This window comes from Numida meleagris, chromosome 1, assembly GCF_002078875.1.
Source record: "Numida meleagris isolate 19003 breed g44 Domestic line chromosome 1, NumMel1.0, whole genome shotgun sequence".
Taxonomy (NCBI): Eukaryota; Metazoa; Chordata; class Aves; order Galliformes; family Numididae; genus Numida; species Numida meleagris.
In genome coordinates this window covers 68,592,254-68,617,290 of record NC_034409.1, presented here as the reverse complement: position 1 = coordinate 68,617,290, position 25,037 = coordinate 68,592,254, and the positions used below count along the sequence as shown (strand labels likewise).

Below are 25,037 nucleotides of genomic sequence, written 5' to 3'. Positions count from 1 at the left end.
GGCTTAATTCATTTGGATTCTTATAAACTTCTCATTGGTGAACTCTAAAACAGTGGTGTCTTCAGTAAGCAAGATAAGGATTTTGGAAAAAAGACCCAAATGCAAAAAGGTCTGAGCTTGTCTGGTGTAAATGGATGTACTGTTCCAGTATTGCTGGTTATTTTGAGTGACAATACAGATCCAGTCACATTTTGTATCGCAATGACCACTGTCAAATTTTGCAGCTGATATGAACGATCTTTCAAGCAGCAGTTTTCAGGCATTCTAGGAGACAGTCTTCCCAAGCACCTGATGGCACCTGATGAAAAATACTAAATGTACTTAACTAAACTGGGCTACCTTTTGAGGTCAGTGAGTGACCAAACCTATCCTTCATGATAAACCTATCTTTCAGAATAAACAGCTCTGAGTTTGTGCAGTAAGGATACTCACTTTCACAGGACAGGTGAAATCTTTGGAGCTCAAGGATGCATTTTTTTTGGAAGGCTTTGCTACGGTTTGCAGCTTTTTTTTTTTTCTTTTTGTTGTTGTTTTGTGTCTTTCTTTTAACAACGAAACTCTTACTGATAGCAGTGCCAAAACAAAGGGCTAATGGGGACCAGTCCCAGAAACTGTGACTGTCAGGGGACTCGTATCCTTGGCTGCCAGACCTGAAACTTCTCATAGAACTTCTATGCTCCACATGTTGTTTTGTAGTTATCATCCTGATGAGACAGGCTATGGCATCAAAATGACACCAGCTAATTAAATGTCAGCAGAATCAGAATCTGTTGCAAGGCTTTTACACTTAGATTGCCAAGATTGAAACAGAAACCAATGACGCACATCACCCTCCTTGCAGCTCATTAGGATGGTATATAACTCTACCTTTAGCCAGCTGCAATATAGAGAGACAATATGGAGGCTGCTACAGGGGCTTGACACTAATGAGCACCTGAAACATTAAACAAATGTCTGTGGCTGTTGTTAGGTCTCGGGTTAAAACCTTGGCAACTTGTCCTTCGTTGTTAGGTCTCAAGCTAAAGCCTTGGCAACTTGTCCTTCGATATTTTCTTTTTCTCCCCTTCTCCTTGGGAGTATTTTCCTCAGAATTCTGCCATGACTGTGACAGGGATCTACGTGGTGTCCTCTGTTTCCCACTGGAGTTCTGTTGACTCAGGTTGCACGGAGCTGCTGGGATTCAGGCTAGAGCTTTTACTGCAGGCTGGCCATTAGTGTGATCAAGTGAACATTGTACATATATGTGTGTTTTATTATGTGTAATGTAGGGATGTATCCTGTTTGGCTGTGGTGGCCGTACGTTTCATTAATGCACAGGTGGTCCTAATATTTCTGTTTTGTGGGTTTCTTCTTCTATCTTTAACTTCTGTAATCCTGTGTCCTCATGCTTTGTGGTTTACAAGATTTTTTTGTCATTGGGAAATATGTTGTATTGGTGTTGAGGTCCAAACGTTAGACCAGAAGAAGTATCTTGTCTTTGTCAAATGTCTGCATTGTGAAATCTTCACATTAGTCTGTGGTTTTACCCTGAAAATTGGCTGTGGGAGAATGACATAGTCTTATTTAATATATTTTCTGCTCTCAGGCTCCATTTACAATCCTGCATTAGTAATAAACATACTATCTTTTTATTACTCTCTGAAACAGCATGGACTGGGGAGAATGACTTTAATTCTCCTTTGGTTCTCTATCACCAGCAGAACAGTTACTTAGCTTCTAGTTTTAAGGATCCTTCATTTAGCTTTATCCTCAACTGGTCTGTATGGGACTATCTCCACTGAAGGTAGGCAAATGATGCTGGTTTGCACTGGTAGAGAACTTAACCTGTTGTCCTCAAACTTTACACCTAGCCTTAGAGCTCCCCACTTTGCATCTTGTATACGCAGTCTTCATTAGAGCGATGATATATGGGCCAAAAAAGAAGCACAGCTTGACTTAAAGCTTCCCAATTAAGCTTACATAGAGGACAGTTATGCTGAAATAAAAATCATTTAATTTGTAAAGAGTAAACTCAATCCAGAAACCATTGAGAGACGATAAATGTGGAACCACACAGTGCCATCTTTACAAAATCACTCTTCAAAGTAGACTGCACATTCAGTTGCCCTCAACTGCAGTGCTTATATGTTGTCTGCTCAGAAATGTATGTAATATAGCTACTTTCTTTGTTCAGATTGCAGCAAACACCCCTTATTAAGAAAGCTGTCTTACACAAAGTGTTGAATTGTAGTCATCTACTGTAGGTGAAGGCTTACTCTGGGCACAGAACTGGGACTTTTCCATTAGAGGTGACCTCCAGATGAACCAAAGTGCTCTTTTTCTAATATATAGAGCACGGCTAAAGCATTTTACTCTGAGCTAGGAAGAACTTGCTTTGTTTGTTTGTTTTGAAGGGAAGTAAGGGTAGCCTTGGAAATATCATGAAAGTGAAGTCTGGTCTTACTTAATATTATCAAAATAGTTTTAATAGACCTCAGATATGTGCATGGTGAAATTCTACACCTTAATTAAAAACAGAGGGAGATGTCTTCACTGAGAAAGACATACTTTTTTTACCCCTCTAAATTGTTCGATAGTAACTGATGTAATTATAGGCTAACAAAAATAAAGAGCATTAATCAGAATATCTAGATATGTCTGTTCCTCACAGTTGCTCAGTCTTATTTCTCGTCTCCTCTGATGTCATAATTTAATTAGATATCCCAGTCATCGTAGAGTTTTCCAGAATAGGCAAGATCTGAATTTGCTACCTTAGTTGCCTTCCTCTTTGTTTCACTTATTTAACTACAGCACAGAAGAATAAAAATGAGATACACTTTGCACTTTTTCTGGGGAAACTATAAAAGTTACTGATTAAAAGTGTCCAGAAACAAAACAGTTTTTCTGCTGTTATGTGTGGGCAATGGGTTTCAAAATTTGTTTTATGAATGGTTTGTGGTAGCCTTAAATAAACTTGAGCTTTCCAGTCTTTTCTTTCTGTGAGTTTGCTTGCAGAGCACCATTTACCTGCTAGTTGGTTGGGTAGAGCAGAATTATTTGTGAACATTTGATGAAGACAGAGATGAATTTTTTCCCCTGTTTTTGATCTCCCACCTTGATCTGTTGTTTCATAAGTACCCCAGGTGAAACTGTTCTCCTGAGAATAGTAGCCATAACACATAGTTGGAAAGAACACTATTTTAATTTCTCTTCTCTTTATTCCTATGCCCTAAATTATTTTTAAAGATATTTTTCTCTACCAATTGGAGGGTTGGGCAGACATTCAACAGCATGATTGGAAAAACTGGAAAATCTCATCTCTGTAATTATATGAAGGGAGACATTTCTCATTCCTTGTCCATCTCCATACTTGGCAACTGTCCTGTTTCATACCCCACAAAGTATGAAGACCCCTGTGGAGATTAGGAAATGCATGTCTTTTGTGAATTTGAGAGTTTGTAGCTTCAGCTACTTACGTGCTACTTTAGTCTGATATGGTTTTGACCCTGAATGAGAAGGTTATAGTTTTCTGTGTGTTATGGAAATACCTGTCCAAGAGGGAGATACTAACAGGATTGTCTGTGAATGGACTTATTGCTTCACTATTGCTACAGCAGGTATGAGGGCCACATAATGACCGTATTTCAAATGTTTTAATCATGGAGGCTGACTGAGGACTCACGCCTCTTTATTGAGCTGCCATGAAGACTGGTAGATGACTTATCTGAGCTTGTACAAATGCCTGTACATGTACAGTGCCATTCTTCCAAGATGTAAGAGCATGAAACAGAGCTGGTCGGCGTGCCACAGACTGGGCTGATGAGCTGCATCCAGGTCAGGGAGTCACAATGTGCAAAATATGCAATAGAACTGTACTGCAAGTGCATGAAATGAAGCTTAAGGGTGGGAAAACATGAGGAGGGACCTGGATGGTGCAAGTCTCATGCTTCAAGTCAATGGCTGACTAGTTTGGTTAGGCCCTGGAGAAAAGTTTGAGCCCATTCTGAAAGTATTAAACCATGAGTTACTTTCTCCTCTGCACTTGGTGCCAGAGGAAGGCAAGCTGTCTGGCAGTCAAATTCTGTTCTTATGGCTGAAATTGGGAAATATGGCCATTTCTAGGGCTGAAAGACATCTGTCATAAGCAGTTTCTCCTTTTGCTTGCATGGATAGCTAGCCTTCCTTTTGTTTAGAAGCCATGTGTTAGATAGCAGTAGATGGATATTTTGCAGAAAATCACTGTTCTGAGTAAGAAGAGAAAGTTGGAAATGAAGTGCTTGAGAGCAAGCAAAAAGGATTTTGAGAGTTCTCAAAGGCCATGTTGTTCACAGCTCTCTTATCTCAAGTTTATGTGTTTATGTTGTATGTGTGTAAGGTGTTCATGGCTTTCAGAGGTAAGCAGTTCTCTTGCTGTATGCATTTGAGCTCCACATGCTTGCTGCTTTGTTGTTGTTCTTGGTCTTTGTCAGTCTGAGTTTGTACCATGTTGGTGAGTGTATTAACAAGGTCTTATTGTGTGTGCAGTGTTGTCAGCCTTTCATACAGTTTGCATGTGGCTGAAGTCTTGTTTTTTTATAATAAGGTGAAGAAGACTAGCTCTGATATTTCTGTTCTCTTTTTCTTCCTTTTGCATTGAACTGTCCTGTTATCTTCCCATAATCATGTCTGACACTTCCATTATATCTGTATGTCCTTCCTTCCTGTTCTTGTCAAAATTTTGCTTACAGTGCTTGTGGGAGGCTATCTAAAAGTACAGTTGTCTCATCCTGTTGGAACACTGAATTGCACACTTCTGTCCACATCTTGTGTTCAGTGCAGTCAGTGTACGCCAAAAAACAGATGTGACCCATGTATGCATTGAGCCAGTTTGGCTCATTTTTACGGTGTTGTCCATGACAGTCTACACATGTCTTTAAGAGGTGTTGCACACCCCAACTTCCCCCAAATTAATTTTCTTTTGTTTCAACACATTTTGTCAGCAGACCTGAACTTTCTCCACATGCATAGTGCTTTCCTTCTCTCTCTTTTTTTTTTTTTTTTGCAAGTAAGCTTTGCCTGTGAAAGAAATTACGAAGAAGACAAATGGAAGTAAAGCTTGTTGTAATTTTTGCAAGTCATTTTGTCTTGTGCTTGCTTTCATCAGGGATAAAAGAACAGCAAAACCACATCAGAAATAGCAATAAAATTACTGTGGGGGCTGCAAATAAAATAGTGATAGAGATCACTTAACCGTGATGGTTTCTCTTATGCGATAATGTCAAGGTGTTTTATTTCTTCTTACCCTGTGAGTTAGTGAGGTAGTTCACTATTATCCACAAATTTTAGTGCATGCCACATGGAGGGCAGTGAGGAGAGGTGATGTCTTGGTAGTTACATGAGGCTGTGGAAGACCCGGCAAGAGAATCCAGAGTCTGGACCACCCAGGGCCCTATTCATGTACCACAAGCCATCAGGGGAAGATTAACTCGAAACCCTTTGGGTTGCTCTGTACAGTATAATCATCTAAATGAAATCAATGAATACTTGATTTGAGAGTCTCCCGTTGCTCCATCCCTGCTGTTCCTAATGTTTGTTAACAGATTGCTTTGTGGTAGAGTGCAAAGGTGCCGCTCTATAAAACTGTAATGACTTCTGGAAAGGAAGTTGCCCTATGTATTGCAGAAAGCACCATTCAATTTTGATTGGAACATGGGGAGTTGAGAAGTTGTTACTACTGTTAGTACAGCCAGCTGGAATAAAAATTTCTGCTCAGCTATAGTTAAGATGACATTTCCTTTTTCTTTGCTTTCTCTCTCTCTCCTTGTTTACCACTGGAATATGAGTGTTTTCATTTGCCCTGGGCAGGGAGCTAGAGTGCGGTAAGGGCCTGACACTCAGAGGAAGAGTATCTCATTTTCTGTCTCCTGTCCAGTTGCGGGTTTCACCCATTCTGTTTGCTATTCCCTTGACTCTCTCTTTGCGTTGTTTCTCAGTCCTTGGGGGTTTTCTTGTCAGTCCTCAGGCAGATTTTAACCTTTCTTTCTCTCAAAGTAGAAAATGAAGTCTTTGTTGGGACGGCTGGGGTTTCCCCAATGAGGGGGTTTGGTTGTGCCAGATCTCACACTGCCTGGCTCTGGGAGCCAGGGTACTTGGGGAAAAGAGGAAGGGACTGCAGCTGTGAAAGAGCACAAGTCTGTGCACAGCAAGGTGAAACCAGTCTGAATAGATATTTTGCTCTTGCTGGAAGTTAGATTTTGTCTATTTTCTCCCTGGTGAAAAACCGGTGGCCTTTAGGCTTGTGAATTATGCTACAGTATGTCTCATTACTGAACAAGTATGAAGATAATTTACAACAAATCTATCAGATCTCATTCATTGCATATCAGGTCTTTGCAAAGAGCTCTTGCCTCACTTTCCCCAAGGTCTACAGGTCATGAGCTTCCAGGACTGTCCAGCAGCCTCTCTGTGTACTGGCATGCCAGGCAAGGCCGACTGGCCCAGCTAGCGAGTTGAAGTTGGAGCCTGAGGTGAGGGAAGAGAGGGCATTGTGCAGTGCTGCAGCTTGCAGGCACAACCAGTTCCCTCTCTGCTGCAAGCCCCAGCAGTCAGCACTCACTCCAGCTGCTGCCCTGCCCTTCCAGGCCTGCCTGTGTGCCAGGAGTGTCCCCAGCACAGAGCAGGTTGTGCTGCTGCCTTTACGGATATGAGGAGAAATTCAAGAGAAATAGTGGCAAGCGTAATGTATACAGAGGTGAATTTTTCTTCTCTATTTCTTAGATTTTTTAATACTTCTGAAGAGGACTACTTTAAATATAAGGTGTTTCATGGCACAGAAACTATTTGTGTCTTTGTTTCTATTTCTCAAGCAGTTATCCAGAGCTTATAGTAATACTTCTTTGGCCTTTTCTAGAGAATGAATTTAACACATTTCACACTTTACCAGTAAACTGACTCTTCCATGAAAATGATACCTGTTTACAAGACAGTAAGCTTCACCCATTTAGATCTCTTTGTGCTGTTCTAGTCATAAATATCATCTTTACTCCACACGTTCGGTAGTCTCAAAGTGCTAGAGAGTGAAATTAATATAAATAGGTCTCACAGATTTCAGCTTGCTGTTTCTAGCTCATGTTTGTAGGACTCCTGTCCTTTCTGGGTCCCAAAGCAAAGCCTGGTGAAATTGGCAGGGATTTTGGCAACTCTCTCAGCTGTGTACTGGGTCAGCCTTCAGTGCAGACTGTGCTACAGCATTTGAGTTGGAACCAGGGACTGACCTGTCCTCACAGAAATACAGAAGGGGTCTGTGTTTTACAGAGACAATGAAAAATTGAAAGTTACTTTGTCTTTTCCCTGCAATTTTTCTACAGAGACATGCATATATACCTACATATTTTGGCAGACCAATCTAGTAGCCCAAGTCAATGAGTTATTGAGAGTCTGATGACATGAATGTTCACAGCTTTAAATCACTTTTTTATTGAGAACATTAAAATAACTACATTTATGTTTCAGGAAATCTTTCAAATAAAATGCTTGCAAGAAATACATATATTGTTGATGGTGAAAAATGTCTGCTGTCTTTTTCCACGCTGCTGATCATATGTGTAATCCCAAATGACCATCAGATGTGATTCTATAATCATTTTGTATGAGGAGTTCAGACTGAGTACTACTTGTAATTCTGTTGTTCCTCTCTAGTCTTTCTTTATTAATGACACCGTTCTTGATCTGTTCTAAATCCTTCACATTTTGTTCTGATGTTTATTATAGAATTTTCCAAATTTTTGAAACGAATGTCTTTCAAGATGAAGAACAGTCCTTCCCTGGGAACTGACTGGAAAGCCAAATGATCTTTATTGATATAGATATTGCCTTACATTTCCCCTCTTTGGAAATCACTGCTCCATTATATGTTATTGCTTCCTCTTCCTTAAATGCCTTTGTGAGTAGTAAAGTACAGTGTTGACATTTAGAATATCATCACTGGCACGGTTGATAGATGAGTGAATGACTGAGTTCCCTCCTTGGAGGTGATTTTTTTCAGGCTCTCTGCAGATTCGGGCTCTAGTGAAGGTTGTGTTTTGTATCAGTTATGCTTGCTGCATGTTTTTGAGCTTTGCTTTGCAAACCTGAATGGGGCTGTGGTTTTTCCTGCAGTCACTGTAGTCCATGCCCGTCTAGTGTCTTGTCCATCAGCTGCCCCAAAAGGCTCGTGCAGCACTTCAGGAGTAACACAACTACATCACAGGAGTTAAATGTGAAAAAATGTCAGTCAGAGCTTGCACAGTCTTTATGTGCCAGTCACAGACTGTCACCTAGAGCGTACTACCAGACTGGATAAGCTGTTCATATTTTAGGTTACAGTTTGCCACTACATTGCTGTTTTCACTGCTGTGTCTTTGATCTCACAAAAAGTTCTGTACTGGTCAGGAATTCTGCTGACACTGCCCTATTTGCCCATGTCTGCCTTTGAGTTCATTAGAAGTCAAAGGAAAGATCATGAAATCACTGCTTCAGAAAGCACTGTAGTTGCCAAATAACGTAGCATTTATTAGGCAGTTCAGTGTCTTACTGTGGGCCTCTGCTTTACATCTGAGTGTTCAAAGATTGCTATCCACGCCATTCTTTCACTGATGTATCTTTGACAGTACGGAAATATTATCAGCACTTATTATTGTGGCAACATGGAAGAATTCATCACACGTTAGAACTGCAATGCAAGCAGAAAATAGAGATCTACTCTTTGCCCTGAGACTACTCTCTTAAGGTCTAGGTAGACTGCAGGAGGTCAGTGGATACAAAGAGACGGGAAGTAGGAAGAAATGACGTTATGAGCACTTATGGCCTAGCACTGCTGTTGACAGATTTAGATAGATTTCACTTCTAAAATCTGCTGTATCTCCTCCAGCTTGGTCAGCAATTCCAGAGCAGGAACTCCTGACCTGTTCTTCAGAACATTTCGTCTAATGCTAGTGTCAGGAAATCCCAGTTATATATGGTGCTAGGCTCTCTACACACATTGGCTCAAGGCAGTCCCGTGGTTTTAAAGTACATAGCTATTGTTCACTTAAAACCTGATAGTGAAATATGCGCTGCATCAATTATGTCTCAGATCACCAGCAGTCTGTTAAATTGGTGTGCTGTACTGGTCAGTCCCATTATGTCAGAAGAGGGCTGAGGTGATTTTCCCTTCTAGCACATGTGGTAAGGGAACTTTTGTTACTGTCATTTTTCAAGACATACTTCTATATTAAAAGCTATAGACAGTTAAAAGCATATCAAGAATTGGTATCTTAAGATTTCATATGGCTTATAAATGGTATTTCCAATTCTTTATACACATTCAAATATATTTAGAAATGAAGAGTTTTGTAGTACTAATGCACATTTATGAATCTATATATGTCCCTTTCTCCAAACTGGCAGTCTTTTTAATATGAGAAGAATTATCAATGCATCCTTAAGTTACCATTTATTAGAAGGCTCATAACCTTAATGGTTGACATTAGAGAAAGGGATCAATGTACAAGCAAAACTCCTCTGTGTTGCAGTATATGTAAAATAAAATAAGAGAATATATGTGCTTCTATTTATGCTAATTCTTCACTCCAAGCATGGTATGATTGCATTCTGTCCAGTCTGTTCTTTTCTTCGTATCTTAGGAATTACAGCCAAAGTAAATGGCATTTGGAGGTGGACAATTAAAATAATTGAGTAAAAGAGAGTCTTCTGTTTGAGAAAGGATGTAAAAGATAGGGATTTTTTTTTAGTTTAAGGAAGGCACAAGTAAGAGAGGATGTGACATTAGTGTACAGAATGATGAATGATACAGAGTATGTGAATGGGTGCTCTTGCTTGCCCTTTCTTCAGTACAGAAGCAGAGGGACACTCAATAAAGCTGAAAGGCAAAAGTAGTAGCACTATCTAAAGGCAGTTTTTAAACAGTAATTACCTTGTTTTCACAAGCTCATCTTGTTTCTCCATGATGCTGGCACAGGTATTGAGGGGAACGCAAGATACCTGTAGAAAATTAATTCATGTTGTCCTTCTAAACAGTTGTGGACGAATTGCAAAGACTAGTTCAGGTTATATGCCTGATTCCTTCTAGCCTTAAAAATAAGTGAGAGATGTGTAAGACATAAGTACAGGTAATGAGACTATCTATATATTTACTAGATAAAGCAATAAGTAGGTATTCAAAACAGACATCTATTAGTGATGGAAAGAACACTGTTCTACAGTTGTCCCCCCTATGATTTTTTGCATGTGTCCCTGAAGTATCTGCTTGTGACCCTTTTTAAAAGACTAGTGTTCTGCCACATTGGCTCAGTGCTTTACTGGAAGGTCCAGGCAGATTTCTGTCCATGAATAATTGGTACCAAATACATTTATACTTCCAGAACATTCTTTTCTGGTATTCTCTTTCTTTGGGATATTTTATTTAATATTTATCTTTAATTAATAAGTTTATATCAAAAATTCAGAAGGAAAATGTATTTTGACCAGTTTTGTTAAATAGAATAAATTGTGTACATACCTCGCTCCCACCATTCTTGGGTAAAAAGCAGACGGTGAGGCTTGCAAATGGCGTAAGAACAAGTGTGATCATATTCTGGTTAAATTATTATGATATCTATTTAGCTCCATTGTCACTTTTAGATTCTGACACTCTTTTTGTAGATTTGTAATTACTTTTTAATTCCTCAACATAGTCCTTGATTTCACTTACTACAATTCTTAGCTGCATGTGGTGTTCATCACTCTAAACCCTTGTTCCTGCAGTCATTTTCATTGTCATTGTCTAGTCTGTTGTACTAATGCTTGTGTTATGCTTAAAATCTAGATCATGGCTGTAAGCCTTCTATTTTCATGTCTCAGTTTCCCCACCTTAAAATGGGAAAACTTGTAATATCTTCCTAGGTGAAACACCTCAAAGTTGTGAAATCCACTCTCCTATGTAGAGAAAACTGCATGTTTAGTCCATTTCCTTATGTTTCCTAAATAAGTCTTTGTTTCTCGCTGACCTAAGAGACATCATGAGTGCATTTGCTGATACTGTCAGTATTAAACTTCGTGCAATTTTGAGTATTATAAATACTTACAATTCAACAAGATTGGATATATTTTATGAATCATATAAGGTATCACTTTTGTTAAAGTTTGTATGAGGAGTTGCATATTTATGTGTGTATGTGTGCTAATTATATAAACTGTACACTAAGAATATATCTGCCTGCTATTGAAGACCAGCTGCCACTGAAATAGTTACCTGTGTTATCATGGCAGCCCCGAAAATGCCATGCCGGATCATGCTGAAGAATAGTGTAGCCACTTGAAATAACAGAAAAAAAAATTGTAAGTGTAATTACCTTGTCAGAAGTATGCAGGTTTTATGTCTAAACTTAAGTCAAAAGAAAAATTCAATCTCATTTTTTTTATTTGACAAACACCCTCCAAAACCCATTTAGGCTGCTGGCAAAGCTACCACCCATAAATCTCAGCCAAAGACTTGCTGCTAAGTTTTTAAGACTAAATTATTTCTATTGTTCTCAAGTGATTATATTTTTTGTTGTTATCTGTGGATAGAGCCCCACTGGGTTGAGCATATAAGTATATGGGAAAGGGGGGGGGGGAGGGTTTGTGTTAGTTAAGTGGAGATGATAAAGCTGAAAACATAGCAGCAGGACATAAATCAGATTTTTATTCTTTTTCTAGTTGGCTCGTCACAATAAAACATTGCAACAGATGCTGAAGCCAGGGTCAGATCCAGATGAAGGAGATGAAGCCTTGAGCTATTACGCCAATCATACAGCACAGATAGAGGTAAAGAATTGCTGTCTAGAAGATTGAGTGTGAGACAAGTTTGCATCTTGTACAGGGCATGTCAACTCTCTTTAGACTTCTGAAAAGCAAAGCTTAATCAAATGTATAGATTATTTATGAGAAGAAGAAAGTTAAGTACTATTCTTTAGGCTATGGGAGAAAAAGGAATGTACCTATATTAAAATAAAAGTAGTTCCAAGTTATCATTTTACAACAGCTTTCTTTTGCGTTACTGAACATGTTTTGTTAGGGAAATAATGACTGTGGATAGTAGCTATGTCATGAAGTCAAGAGTAATCTTGTGTGGTACATCACTCAAATAAATAATCACGAGTTTCAAAGCCAGTGTTGCTAACTGATCAAATTAAAAGTTTGGCTGCCATACAAAGAGGTTTTGAAGTAATGTAGACATTCAGTATGGGTTTTGTTTAAAAGAGCATGGTCTGTCTGATGCAAGCACCTCAAGTCCATATTGTCCTGACTGCCAACTGAGGTAGGCCACTGCTGACATCCTTATCTGTGCTAGCCACCAATCTTTTTGCTGCTCACATAATCGAATCATAGAATCACCAAGGCTGGAGAAGATCTCTAAGATCATCTAGTCCAACCATTCACTTACCACCAATATTGCCCACTAAGCCATGTCCTTTAGTATCACATCTACACATTTCTTGAAGACCTCCAGGGACGGTGACACAGTAGGTGGAAGTAACATGACTGGCTCTGTGGCTGTGGTGGTGGTTCAGAGAGCAGTCAAGTGCTCCTTTTAACATGTTTTAATGTTTTGGAGGCTCTTAAATTATTTCTTAGCAAGTATCAGGTAAGTTGTCTGGGTAGACTGCAAATGTGGGTGTCAAAAGAAGCACTGGAATCTGCTTCTACCTGACCAATAGATTCTTCCAAGTATAATTTCTAAGATTTCTTAAAACATGACAATTGTAACTGACAAAGCCTATTTTTCTGGCAAAGGCTCTATTTTATGGACCTCTACTATCTGGGAGGCTTTTTAAATGTAGAGCACCACATGCAGCCTACCTCTTCATTTGAATCCCTGACTGAACTGAAGATGTGCTGTCAGGGACTTCCACTTGCCACACAGTCCCAAAGTGCAACCACTGGCCTGAGAAATAACTGCTTACCTAGGATACTTCAAAGTAACCTGTTCAAATTTCACATAATGCACATGCCCTTGGGCAGACGTATAATTATCCTTCATCTCCAATGCAAATGTGCTTGAATATGTTATGCTTAAAAATGGTTTAAGATGAGTTTGATTTTTAGTATGTTCATCTAATAAATATGAATTATAAGAGAGAAAAGAAGGTCCTGAAATGCAGGAGTGTGATTGGTAAACTGAAACTCAGCCCAGCATTGCTCCTAAATCAAATGGATGTTGTTTGTTCTTTTGATGAAAGCACTCCTTGACCTGTTAGACATTTCAGACACAGCTCCCTGATGTTGGGATATCTCATTTGTTTGATTTGAAAGTCAAATAATTATTTTTTTTTTCATAATGCTGCCTCTACAGAGGCATGGGTCTAGAAGTAAAAATTAGGTTTCTACCCATTTCTCCATTGACTCGTAATGCAGACTCCATAATCAGGAAAGGAAAGCAATTTGGATGATGGTGTAGTGAGATGGAGTAAAATCTACCTCACTCACTGATAGTTGAGTAGGCTCTAAAATACAAATAATGCAAGACCTTGTTTCTTGCCAAGTATGCAGAAAAAGGCTGGCAAGATATGTGTGCTCTCTGAGTAACAAGGTGCTGTTTTTGCATATTTACCTTTACAACTTCTGTCATCGTAGAAATAAATTCAAGGTGAGAAAAGATTTCCACAATCCATCAGAAAGACCCTGAACTTCTGCACTGTTTAGTGGAAGAGTTTCATTTCGATCCACTGCAAAACTGAAACATTCTAAACTGGAATGTTTTTTGTGTTTGGGAGAAATTTGGGCCTAGGTTTCAGTTGAGATACATCATTTGTCACTGTATTTTCAAGCAGACTTTTGAAGATAGAGATGTGGTTTTACTTTATGTTTTAGGATTAATTGACTCACTTTTTGGTAATGTTCAAATAATTTATGCATTAATTTATAAATTATAAGGAAGCTGTGAGCAAGAAGAGCTATGACAAAATGGTTGAAAAGTCACTGATCCTGAAAAACAAATGTACATTTTATTTATAGATTGTTCGTCATGATAGATCAATGGAACAGATTGTCTTCCCTGTCCCCAATATTTGTGAATTTCTCACTCGGGAATCCAAAAGTCGAGTATTCAATACAACAGAGAGAGATGAACAAGGGAGCAAAGTCAATGACTTTTTCCAACAGACAGAAGATCTGTACAATGAGATGAAATGGCAAAAGAAAATTAGGAGTAAGTATTGCAATTTTGAAAAATACCTCTATTATGTTAAAACCTCACTTTTAAGTCTTCAAAATTTTGAATTTTAATAATACACTTTTCACCGTTTACTCTGATATTGCAACAGGCAAAGCTTCTCAGAACTTGAGAGTAGATCAACAGAGTGTAGGTCAGCTGAGAGACTTGCGTGCCACCATAAAAGAGTCATAATATGAAGCAGCTGCTAATGTAAATAATGTGTTCAAGATGTTGTTCTGGGCTGCAAAAGTTAAATGGAAGGATGGATCAACAGGGTGTAGCTTCACTGAACTCAATAGAGTGGCACCTAATTAAGTCAAGACCTCTAATATTTAACAAAAGCACGTGTAGCTGCAGATTTGAGGTTTGCAGATTCCTACAAGACCATTAAAAATTTGAAAATGTCAGTCATTTAAAAACATCCCTCAGCAGAACTTCAGCTGCTTTAAATCTGCATGACTCCCATGGAGTCCGTTCCCCTCTGCCAGTTCACATCAGCCTTGCTTGACTAGGCTGCAGTACGTCCCCATCTGTGAGCCCATCCTGGTGTATGTACTGTGGTAGTGAGAGAGGCATATGTACTTGCTTAAGCTGCTTGCAGATTGCAGATCTGATAGGCACAATCGAGATCCTGGGACAAGGATCAAAGCAGGGACCTGAAAAGAAGGTGCAGGGAAACCAAGCCAGGTAACATGAGTTTCTCATTCTGTATAATAATACGGGCATTACAGCTGCTGGCCTTCACCAGGAATGGGGCTGCTGCTGCAACTGCCAGTGTCCCGGGGATGGGGAGCTCCTGCCAGCTCAGAAATTGTCAGCTGTGCCCTTTGAATTTGGAGCAAAGAATCAAGGCTGCAAACTAATTTAACATCTACAGTATCCTTGACAGATAAAAAGGAAATTTATATTTTCTATGTGTGTGTATATATATATATATATATATATACATGTATATATATATACGTTGGGTGTATCACTTTGTTCACTGCTAAAATGCAGATGCTGTTGGGGTGGCAGACATCAGCTGTTTAGCAGCTCACAGCAGCATTATGCAATTGATTAGGAAGGAAGTGAAGAACAGGATCTATGGTCAGAGCAGCAGGGAGTTTGGATAGTTCAAGCAATATGGCTTAAAGCAGCATCCTTAATATGAAAGAAACAGGAGTGCTGGATGCAGGTTCTTTTAAATGTTAGTTCTCAAGTTATAATTTTCAGAGGCAGTTGGAAGTTTTTCAGTGTGAATCCTGTTGGCCCAGATCCACTTTCCTTGGTAGCACTGTGAAAAGTTGTCAATACTGACAAACTGACCAGAATAAAGTTGTAAAATAAATGATTCTAGAATAACTCCCTAACTCTGCAGTCTGTTTAGGAATAAAATTCATCATATTGTAGAAAAATTACTCCATTGACAAAAGCGTGTCTGTTTTTCTTGCTTGAGAAACACAAATTAAAAAAGCCTAACCTTGTACTTGCATAAACCAGACCTGCCTGATGGTATAAGCAAGGAAAATCGGTTTAATTTATTCAGAAAAGAAATTCCCCAATTCCTTTCATCGGCGGAACAGCCCATAAGTCTCCATGTTGTTTTCTTGTTGTTGTTTGAAAAGATAATGTAAGTTTAGGTTTGGTTCATTGTTTAGCCAAGTGTCTGTTACCGGGCAGTCTCTATTGCTGAAATTGACAGATGTCATTTGCAATGGCTCCAAATGCTTGAATCCCAGCAGTCAACAGCTCAAGGTTATCACCTAATCATATTTAACCTGATTATTCACCTAATCACAATTAAAATCTGTTTAGACTGAGACAGTCATACTCAGTTGAAGGAGTCTATATGAAAAGTTAGCTGGATGCAGGCAGGTCAAAAATATGCTTTTCATACTTGCAAGAGACTCTCAGTACTTTAAAATCTGATTGATATGAATACATCATCGTCAAATAGCTAAACTTCTCTGGCTTAAGGGTTTTCTCTACACACCACTGCACACTTTAAATGGTCATTTAAACGTATGTTAGTCTCGAGTATGAAGTGTTTGCCTGGATCTTAGTACCCTCTGATCTCGTTCCTAGGCTTTTTGCTGAATTGTGTATGTGACTCTGTACACAAAATCTTAACCCTTTTTTTCCTTACTTCCCTTTTTACTGTTTTCTAACTTGGTTGTAGGTTCTTTGGAATATAGTCTGCTTCTATGTGTTTCCACATAATTCACCTTTGAAGGTCCTGGCTTCCTTTTAAAGCTTCAAATAATTTTAATAGTACAGAGCTGTTGCTCAGCAGGTAGTCTTGGATGTCTGAGTATTGTACAGGAAATAGCTTCAGTAGATCCATGCCCCACTCAAACCAAATTTTACCTGCTCCTCAAAATAGATCGAGATGTGTTAAGTTTGATAGAGGTGGGGAAAGTACTGCAGTTCTGAAGCTTTGCCTATTCCATTCTTCTTTGAATAATATCATCTGCATAATTGGTCCAAATGGGTCAGCTGGATGACCTGTGCGGGGTCTCCTGATTGCCTGGCATGCGAGATCCCTGAAATCAAGCTGTCCACTGGACTCCATGTTTCCATGCACAGAGGCTGCAGTTTCAGAGCCAGGTGGAAAGAGTCCTTCACACAAGATCCAGTTGTAAAACCTCAGCTGAGGCAAAATTCTCATATAATAAACCATATTGGGGTCTTTGGATGAAAAGTGCTGCTTGAAACAATGTTTTATGGTTAGCCTATGTTTACTACTTGCCTATTTTAGTTAATTTTAAAGTTCTGCATGTTTGTTTTGTTCACCTCAGTTTTCTTCATTAACCTGTATTGTTTAACACCCTTGAGGCCATTACTGACTGGGTTGATGCCTGCTTTCTTCCCATTCATTGCTTTTTTTTCCTCCCCTTTCCAGATAATCCACTCCTGTTTTGGTTCTCTAGACACATCTCTCTCTGGGGAAGCATTTCCTTCAACCTTGCTGTATTCATCAACTTAGCAGTTGCTCTGTTCTATCCCTTTGGAGATGATGGAGATGAAGGCAAGTGGAATTTGGTTTTATTTTTCCTTTTAATTTTAGATGCTTTTCATTCTAAGGCAATATGGTTATGTAAAACCACATCTTCAGGTGTGCTTGTGTCTGCAGAAACCATGTAGTGTCTCCTAGGTAGTAACCAGATGTTGTCTGAGATGTGCTAGTTGATCTTCAGTATGTCATGTCCTGTGGAACATGAAACAAAATGGGCAGAACACAGGAGCTAGTCTGAAGATTGTGTAGATTATCTGAGCTAATTCTTTTCTTTTTTCTTAATTATTGTCAGATTGCAGTGTACTAATGCGCACATTCAGTTACAGTTTCTGAGCTGAAGAAGGTACCTGGCAGTGGAGGGACTGAGATTCCTTAAAACTAACCAATTTGAGTGACTTGCAGTTTTAAAACATGTGGAATATGATGATACGAAAACTAGCTTGTTGATGTTTGATGTTTTATTGGGATAAAAGAACCACTGATGCAGAGGACAAAGTCATTATATAAAAATATTATTAAAATATGTGATTCTGTCTCTGCTTCATCACATGTCACAGAAAATACAGCAAATAATAAATTTCATTAAATACATGCAACAGAGTAGCGTGCGGCCTCTTTGAATCCAAAACAAGCTTAATTGGGATAAAGGAGACTGGTAATGGGAGTAGAGCCATTCACCTCTGGGTCTGCGATTCATATCCAGTCCAGCCAGTAATGTGACTGAAAGTCACTTCTGTCTGATGGCATGTGAACTGTGCTGCTGGAAACAGGCCAGCTTCTAGTAGATACATGTGTTTTTCACAAATACCAGAATTGGCACCATCAAACATTCCTGTTGGCTGGCTAAACAGAAAGCAGCAGATTAAAGTATATTGGCATGGAGACCATATTGCACTTTTGCCCTGCAGGGTGGGCTCTGCAGGTCACAGCGCGGGAAGCTCCACAGCCTCATGCCTGCAGGGTTCAGCTGTGGAAATGGGAAGCATTTGTACGTAGTGCTTTCTTGCCTGTAAGCTGAAGGGCCGCTCAGAGTGCACACGTGCCTGAGTGTAAGAGAAGAAGTAAAGAGTTATAAACCTTTTAAGCTACTGGATTTTTAGCTGATCTATACTCAAGGAAATCCTTTGGTCTGCAGTCAATAGGCATTAATACTTGGAACTGCAGATTTATACGGTATTAGTTTAAGTGGCCTCAGTAATCCAGTGATTTCAATGATAGTGCATTTCAGGATTCCAGTTCCTAGTGCTCGCAGCAGTAGAAGAGATTTCTAAACAATAAACAATAGGTGTGGCTCAATGGGATTAGCACGGTCATGAGGCAGACTCCTTCTTTCCAGTCTCCACCAAAAACTGACCTGGGAGCCGGAGTTTGTCTCACATTTTCCCCCTTCACCTTGTGCAAATCCATACTCACACGTCTGAGGTGCTCGGGCTGATCTAATCATCTCAGGAATGCTGCTGCCTTCTGATGGATTTCTGTACTACTTACATCATACGGCATAAGCAAAATTGCACTCCAGATGAGGTTTCTTTGGCCTTGTGCGTATCTGCACGTGTTACATGACACAAAATCGTTTGACCTGCAGGAGGGAAGAAGCAAAAATCATTTCTTACAGAAACACCGAGTGCTTCGCTCTTACCTTTCAGCTCCACTTTGAAGCTATTTTTTGGGATCCATTAAAAATTTCCGGATCTTGTTGGCAAAGAAACTATCCAGCAGAGCTGACCTTGAATCTCTTGCCAAGGATATAAGCTCTCCTGAACTCTGGAAAAGTTTGGATGCCATCTGAATTTTGAGGACAAGGCCTCACCTCGTTGTTTTCTAATCCCATTGATGCTGCTTAGCTGTGTATCTGCTGCCAAAGAGATACCATTATTCCTATTGTGATCCTGGCTAAATTCTCTTTTCTGTTCTCCCCTGCCACTGACCTCTCAGTTCATCAGATAACAGTAGAAGTCAGTGTATGAGTGTGACAGCACCCCGAGATCTGAATGTGCTTTTTGCATCAGAGTGACATGGTGTGTTTCCAGGGCTTTAAGCAGAGGAGGAAGGGAAAGCACGGGCTTCGCTCAAATCTCATGGAGGGCCCGGGAGCCATCACCTTGCCCAGTCTGACTCTGAAGGCTTACGTGCCTGTGGGAGCTCAGCAAGAACAGGGACCTGCCGCCTGCTGGGAGCAAGGCTTAGCGATTCGGCAGCTCCTGGCAATGCAGATGCTGCTGCTCCTGCCCAAGCCCCCATGACCGCACCCCGCTGTGGCAAGCAGCTTGTTTTTGTGCAGAGGCAGAGCTGCCTCCTGCTGAATGCCTGCAGCCCTTGGGCAGAAAGCTGCTTCTCTAAAAGCAGGGCACTACGGTGCCCTTTGTGTTGGGAATGAGATGCTGTGGCATGGTGCCACTGCTGTGCCACCCCGAGGACCAGCTATTTCTGCAGCCGAGCAATCACCGAATTAGACCAAAGGAGTCCTAATGATCCCTACAAAAGGGAGATGATTAGTAGCCTGTTCCAGGAACAGGGTAAACTATTTCATCTCTGAGCACTCCTCAGATTTTAATGGAAATTTCATTAGCTGCTCTTATTATATTACCTGTGCAAATCAACAATACTATGATAATAATAGTTCTTACTGCAGTAAGGGCAAGTCGTGGTCAGCAGTTGTGATGCATGAGTCACACTTTGTCTTAGCTATATTGGCCAAGGAATTGGTCTTCTGGATCTGTTTTGCGGTGAAATACTGAGTGTCCAAAGATGCTTTGCTCAACTCTCTCGTTCTCCTCCATACAGGCACGCTTTCTCCATTGATTTCAGTCCTCCTCTGGATAGCGGTGGCACTTTGTACAGCAATGCTGTTTTTCATCTCCAAGCCTGTTGGCATTCGACCCTTTTTGGTGTCTGTTATTCTCAGGTCTATATATACTATAGGGCTCGGTCCCACCTTGATTCTTCTCGGTGCTGCTAATGTAAGTACTTAAAAAGCAAGCAGAATTTTCCCTTTCAGCAGAGGCAGAGATATTAAGGGCCTCAATTAGAACCGTGCAAAGAACTTATTTTTCAGGTTCACTGGTTAAGGCAAACACAAAAAAATAATTTCCAGTCATCCTGAAACAGTGATGTCAGCAAACAGAAAAGCTGAGAAAAAAGGAGGTTTGGTTTTGTTCACATGCAAATATTTTAAAAATAAAAACAATATGAAATTTAAACAAAATACTGCTGTATAAAAGGAATCAAATTTACAGTTCCTCATGTTAAAAGAATAATTTTCTCTACAAATACGCTCAGCAGAATTTGCACAAATTTATCAGGTGTTTCTGAGAGCCTGAATCTATATTTTTGAAAAAAAAAATTCAAAATTAAAAATTCTCTCAGCCCTTTCCCAGATCTCTTAATTTATTCATGGCTGTGTTTGCATGTTTACTGAGTTTTGTAGGACAGACAGTCACACTCGTAAGTCATCATTTTAAATTTCTGCTTGACTGCTACAGCCCTAATTCAGCTGAGCACCAGGCAGCAAAGTATTAGATTATTTGATTCTATGAAAATTTTGCATGCTTAAAAATACCCAGGCACATAGTCAGAGGTAAAGGCGAGCAAATAGTGCTTGTCCGTGTCAAATTTGTGAAAGAAGAAACACATTGAGTCCTTGTTGCTTGTCCTGGAATACCAAACACATGAGGTTACCCCTTTCTTATGTACTTCTGCAATACGTTTCTGTAATATACATGGAGGCAAAGCTCAGGAGCAACGGCAAACCTGATGCTGGTGCTTAAAAACCGTTCTTCAGAAATAACACTGGTACTTTTTAAAGGGATTTTATTTTGAAAAATGTGAACTGAAGGAAATGAGAGATCTTCCCACCTCCACACATGCTATTGTGTTACTATTGTTCTCTTTGCAGTTGCATTTATAGCTGCTTTTGTATGGTCTCAGGTCTGAACTCAGAATTGTTAGGAATTCACTCCCCAGTTGTTTTTTAATGCCTTACGATGTTAATCACACCCCACCTTCTCATTAATATTTTTGAGATCTATCCCAATGTAATGACGCTCAGTGCAGTGGTGAAGGGGTGATACACTTCCACTTACTCTCATGGACTGACACGCAGTGTGGCTTGGAGTTGGATTTATCTCATTTGAACTTCAGCCATCTAGAAGTTGAGCATTTGTTCAAAGTAGCCTATCCCGACTGTTCATTCTACAGCAATGCAAGCAATAAATAACAGGATTTTTTCTGACAGAGTAAACCTAGCCTTTCTTTACCCCCCACAGCTTTGCAACAAAATAGTGTTTCTGGTGAGCTTTGTTGGAAACCGGGGAACATTTACTCGTGGCTACAGGGCGGTCGTCATGGACATGGCTTTTCTCTATCACGTAGCATATGTCCTGGTCTGCATGCTGGGCCTCTGTGTGCATGAATTCTTCTACAGTTTCCTGGTAAGTGTGTGCTTCTGTGGAGGGCAAAACTTTGCAAAAATAGAAAATACCGTTACACATGCAGCTGTCTTCAATTTCTTCCTGACAATCAAGCCAAATCATGTGTATTTTTAGCATGCCGTTGTGTCACTGCCCCGTAGAAGCTGCTGTTTTCATTAGAACCTGCTTCTGTTAGGAGCTACTTTATCCGTTTTAGAGTTGACAGTTTTCTGTTTCTTTTCATAAAATTATCATACAGCCCATTCCTTTCTTCTCTCCTTCCCCAGCATACCTTTATTCAGTGTATGTTGTTCCTGTATCTTGTGTCAGTTGTGCCTTCAGGCTGCGATCTGTCTGGGGCAGGAGTTGGCCACTGCTATTATACCTATGCCGAATATCCCATCCCTCTGTACGTGTTGCAGTCCTAATAAATAAAAAAATTACTTGGGGAATAGGGATGGCATGCCTCTGGCATAGCAGGAAGATTCATCACATTAAATGTATGCCACTTCCATTTTCTTTTGTTGCCATTACCTGGACGGAATGCCTTTTTATACTATGATACAGGTGCAGTGAAAATGAATCATACAGAATTATGCTAAAGTCAGCTAACTGCTCCCTTCATGCTGAATGGCAGTAAAAGGTGTTTCACTGCTCTTGTTTTCTAATCCTTTTGCTTTATACTGAAACATGAAACTTTTAGGGAGACTGAATAAATGGTGGTCATTTATATGTGTTCACCTTCTCATCGTTGTATTTTTCTCAGCTTTCTGAATAGGGGTAAACTAACATCTCACAGAGGTGTGTTAAGCACTCCAGAGTTTAGGGGTTCAGCCCTTACTCTCTCCTGCTGAAGTCAAATTTTCCAGGTCAATATCATGACAGTAAAGTCAGCTTCAAGGTTGGACAGACTTCAGAGGAGTCAAGATTTTGAGGCTTTAGCTGCAGGGCCCTTTTCAACTGGATGCATCTCTCCTGCTAATTAATGCCTGCCTTAAAAAATGCACAGCAAATCATGTTACTCCTTCAGTGAGTAAGGGATTCTCTACTGTAAAATAGAGACATGCCATGTAGTTTAGGAAACATTTCATATACTTACTTTTTACAGCGACTGCTGTCAACAAATGTTCATGATTTGTGGATGTTATAATTATCCATATTCCCAAGTTACTTACAGGTGTTCGCTTTGTAGTGGAAATATTCCAAACTCTGGTATTTGTTCCTCATTTTAAGCTTTGTCTTGTATTGAGTGAATGATAACTGTCTTTCCTCTTTCTTCCTTTATTATCAATCCTCTCACAAGGCTGTGGATTTCGGATCTTGTGAATTGTGACTAATACTTCTTCTGTGGACCATTTTGTTCAATCACAGTCTGTCACTTTATATCTATAATCAGTGTGATTCGAAGTGGAAATACGTATATTATAGATAAGGTCCAAAGCACTATAACAAATCAATAGAATTGTAAGAGAGAAAAAACTATAGGTTCTTGAAAAGCACTTATCACATTTAATTGCTATTTTGAGGCCTTTGACATTTGAAGCAATGCTATCTTCATGTATACTTTTCTTTAAATACCAGGAAAGCACTTAGTGCAGTGTAAATAAGAATTGACGTTTGTGCTTTTATACAAACAGTGCAATGAATTTAACTTTGTCCTAAAAAGAGATGGCCCAAATCCTTGCATGTGTGAGTCATTTTTAAATAATCCCATGAGCTCAAAGAAACAGCTAACAGACATGTAATTACTTGCATGCACAAGTGTGTTTTTCAGATGCAGCCCGTGTATGTTCATCAGATGGGACATAGCATGAAAAATAAAATTGTGGATGTAGACCTATGGAATGGAGTCACTGTTTTTGAATTTTAATCTAGCCTGGTTTTGAATATGAGTAAACAATGGATCTTGCTGGTAACCATTACCTGAGTCTGAATCAGGCTCCTATATAAAGTATACCTTTTAGCTTTCAATTTTGCTATAATCTATCTTAAAATTTCAAGGTTTTTTGCTTGATTTTCTCCTCCTGTATATGCTTCCCCAGCTCCCATTGAAATCAGTGTGGATTGTGTGTTTATGAAGTTAAGACTTCAGAACATGGATAGATGTATGTTTGAGTAGTTCAAATTGTGTTCCTATGTGGAATCTGTATGTTCTCTGTATGTAGCCTCATTTGTATTCATTTTTTCCTCTACACTATTCTATTTCCAGCTGTTTGATCTAGTGTACAGAGAGGAGACTTTGCTAAATGTGATAAAAAGCGTTACCCGGAATGGTCGTTCCATTATCCTCACTGCAGTGCTAGCACTCATCCTGGTTTATCTCTTCTCCATCATTGGGTTCCTCTTCCTGAAGGATGACTTTATCATGGAGGTCGACAGGTTGAAAATCAGGACCCCTGTTGCAGGTATTGCTTTTCATACTAAAATTTGCTTCCAAAATACACCTTTCTGTCTGACTGACCTAACTTTGCTCTTGGGAAATTTTTATGATATGTTTGTACCTTATGGAAGCTGAACTCCATATACCTTAGGACTAAATTAAGTCTCTAGGTAAAATTTCATGCATAGTTGTTTTTGAGGCTTTCCTGTTGAAATACAAAAATCTAACACTCACCATTGATTTACTGCATTTTCTTTTCTAACTTCTGCTAACATTAAAAAGATATACATCATAAGTATTATGAAGAGCAACTCAAAGTGGATTCTCTTGGTTCTCATTCCACCTCAAAAGCAGTGCTTATTATTTTCTGTGTACTGCATGAGGCATATAATCTTAGTATGTTCAGTAAATGTATGTATCTGTTTACTATTTAGGGTTAATCCAGCAGAAATTTATTACAAAAACTATGTTTCTGCTGATAGGAGATTTCCTGGGAGCATCTTGTAAATTCAGCATGTATTTCACAATATACACACTTAGTGTATAATCTTGGCTTCAGTAAAATAATCAAAAGGTTTTTAGCCACTTTTTAAAATGCCAGGATTTCAGTTTCTTAGAATGAGTGATTTTACCAACATGGACAGAGAGTTGCAAACTCAGTTTGCTAGAAAAAAAAGCTAGGTCTGGTGTGCTTAGATCTTTGTGCATGCAACTAACCAGCCTACTGGGAGCAAGGGCAGAGAAGTAACTGTCTGCACAGAAATACCTGAAAATAACTTTTGGTTAAATTCCTAGAGGAATGTTTTTTTCCCAGATGCTGAGCTCTCCAGATGTGTATGCAAGCACAGAACAACTAGTAGGAGCCAGCCTAGACTGTGTGCACTCTTTATTTGCCAGCCTTCCTGTAACTCGTATTTCAGGACCTGCCACACACAAATGAGGCAAAGCTCATTCATGACTTGTGGGCATAGGGGAGTATGATGTACTCATATATCTAACTGATACCATGTAAGAAAAGGAACTTGACAAATTTCTTTAACAGACCTTGCTTTTTGTCACTGATCATCTTCAGAGGGCTAA

At 39.5% G+C, this 25,037-nt stretch overlaps 1 protein-coding gene across 9 annotated transcripts in view; it reads left to right on the top strand.

The window, feature by feature from the left end:
• ITPR2 (inositol 1,4,5-trisphosphate receptor type 2) overlaps positions 1 to 25,037 on the top strand; it is a 313,815-nt gene that overhangs the window by 219,234 nt on the left and 69,544 nt on the right. For all 9 annotated transcript variants that reach the window (XM_021392091.1, XM_021392096.1, XM_021392086.1 and 6 more), the window contains 6 exons: positions 11,674 to 11,781; positions 13,972 to 14,164; positions 17,055 to 17,180; positions 19,953 to 20,128; positions 21,434 to 21,598; positions 23,787 to 23,982. In XM_021392091.1, coding sequence (XP_021247766.1) covers positions 11,674 to 11,781; positions 13,972 to 14,164; positions 17,055 to 17,180; positions 19,953 to 20,128; positions 21,434 to 21,598; positions 23,787 to 23,982 — 964 coding nt within the window. The remainder of the gene's footprint in view (positions 1 to 11,673; positions 11,782 to 13,971; positions 14,165 to 17,054; positions 17,181 to 19,952; positions 20,129 to 21,433; positions 21,599 to 23,786; positions 23,983 to 25,037) is intronic.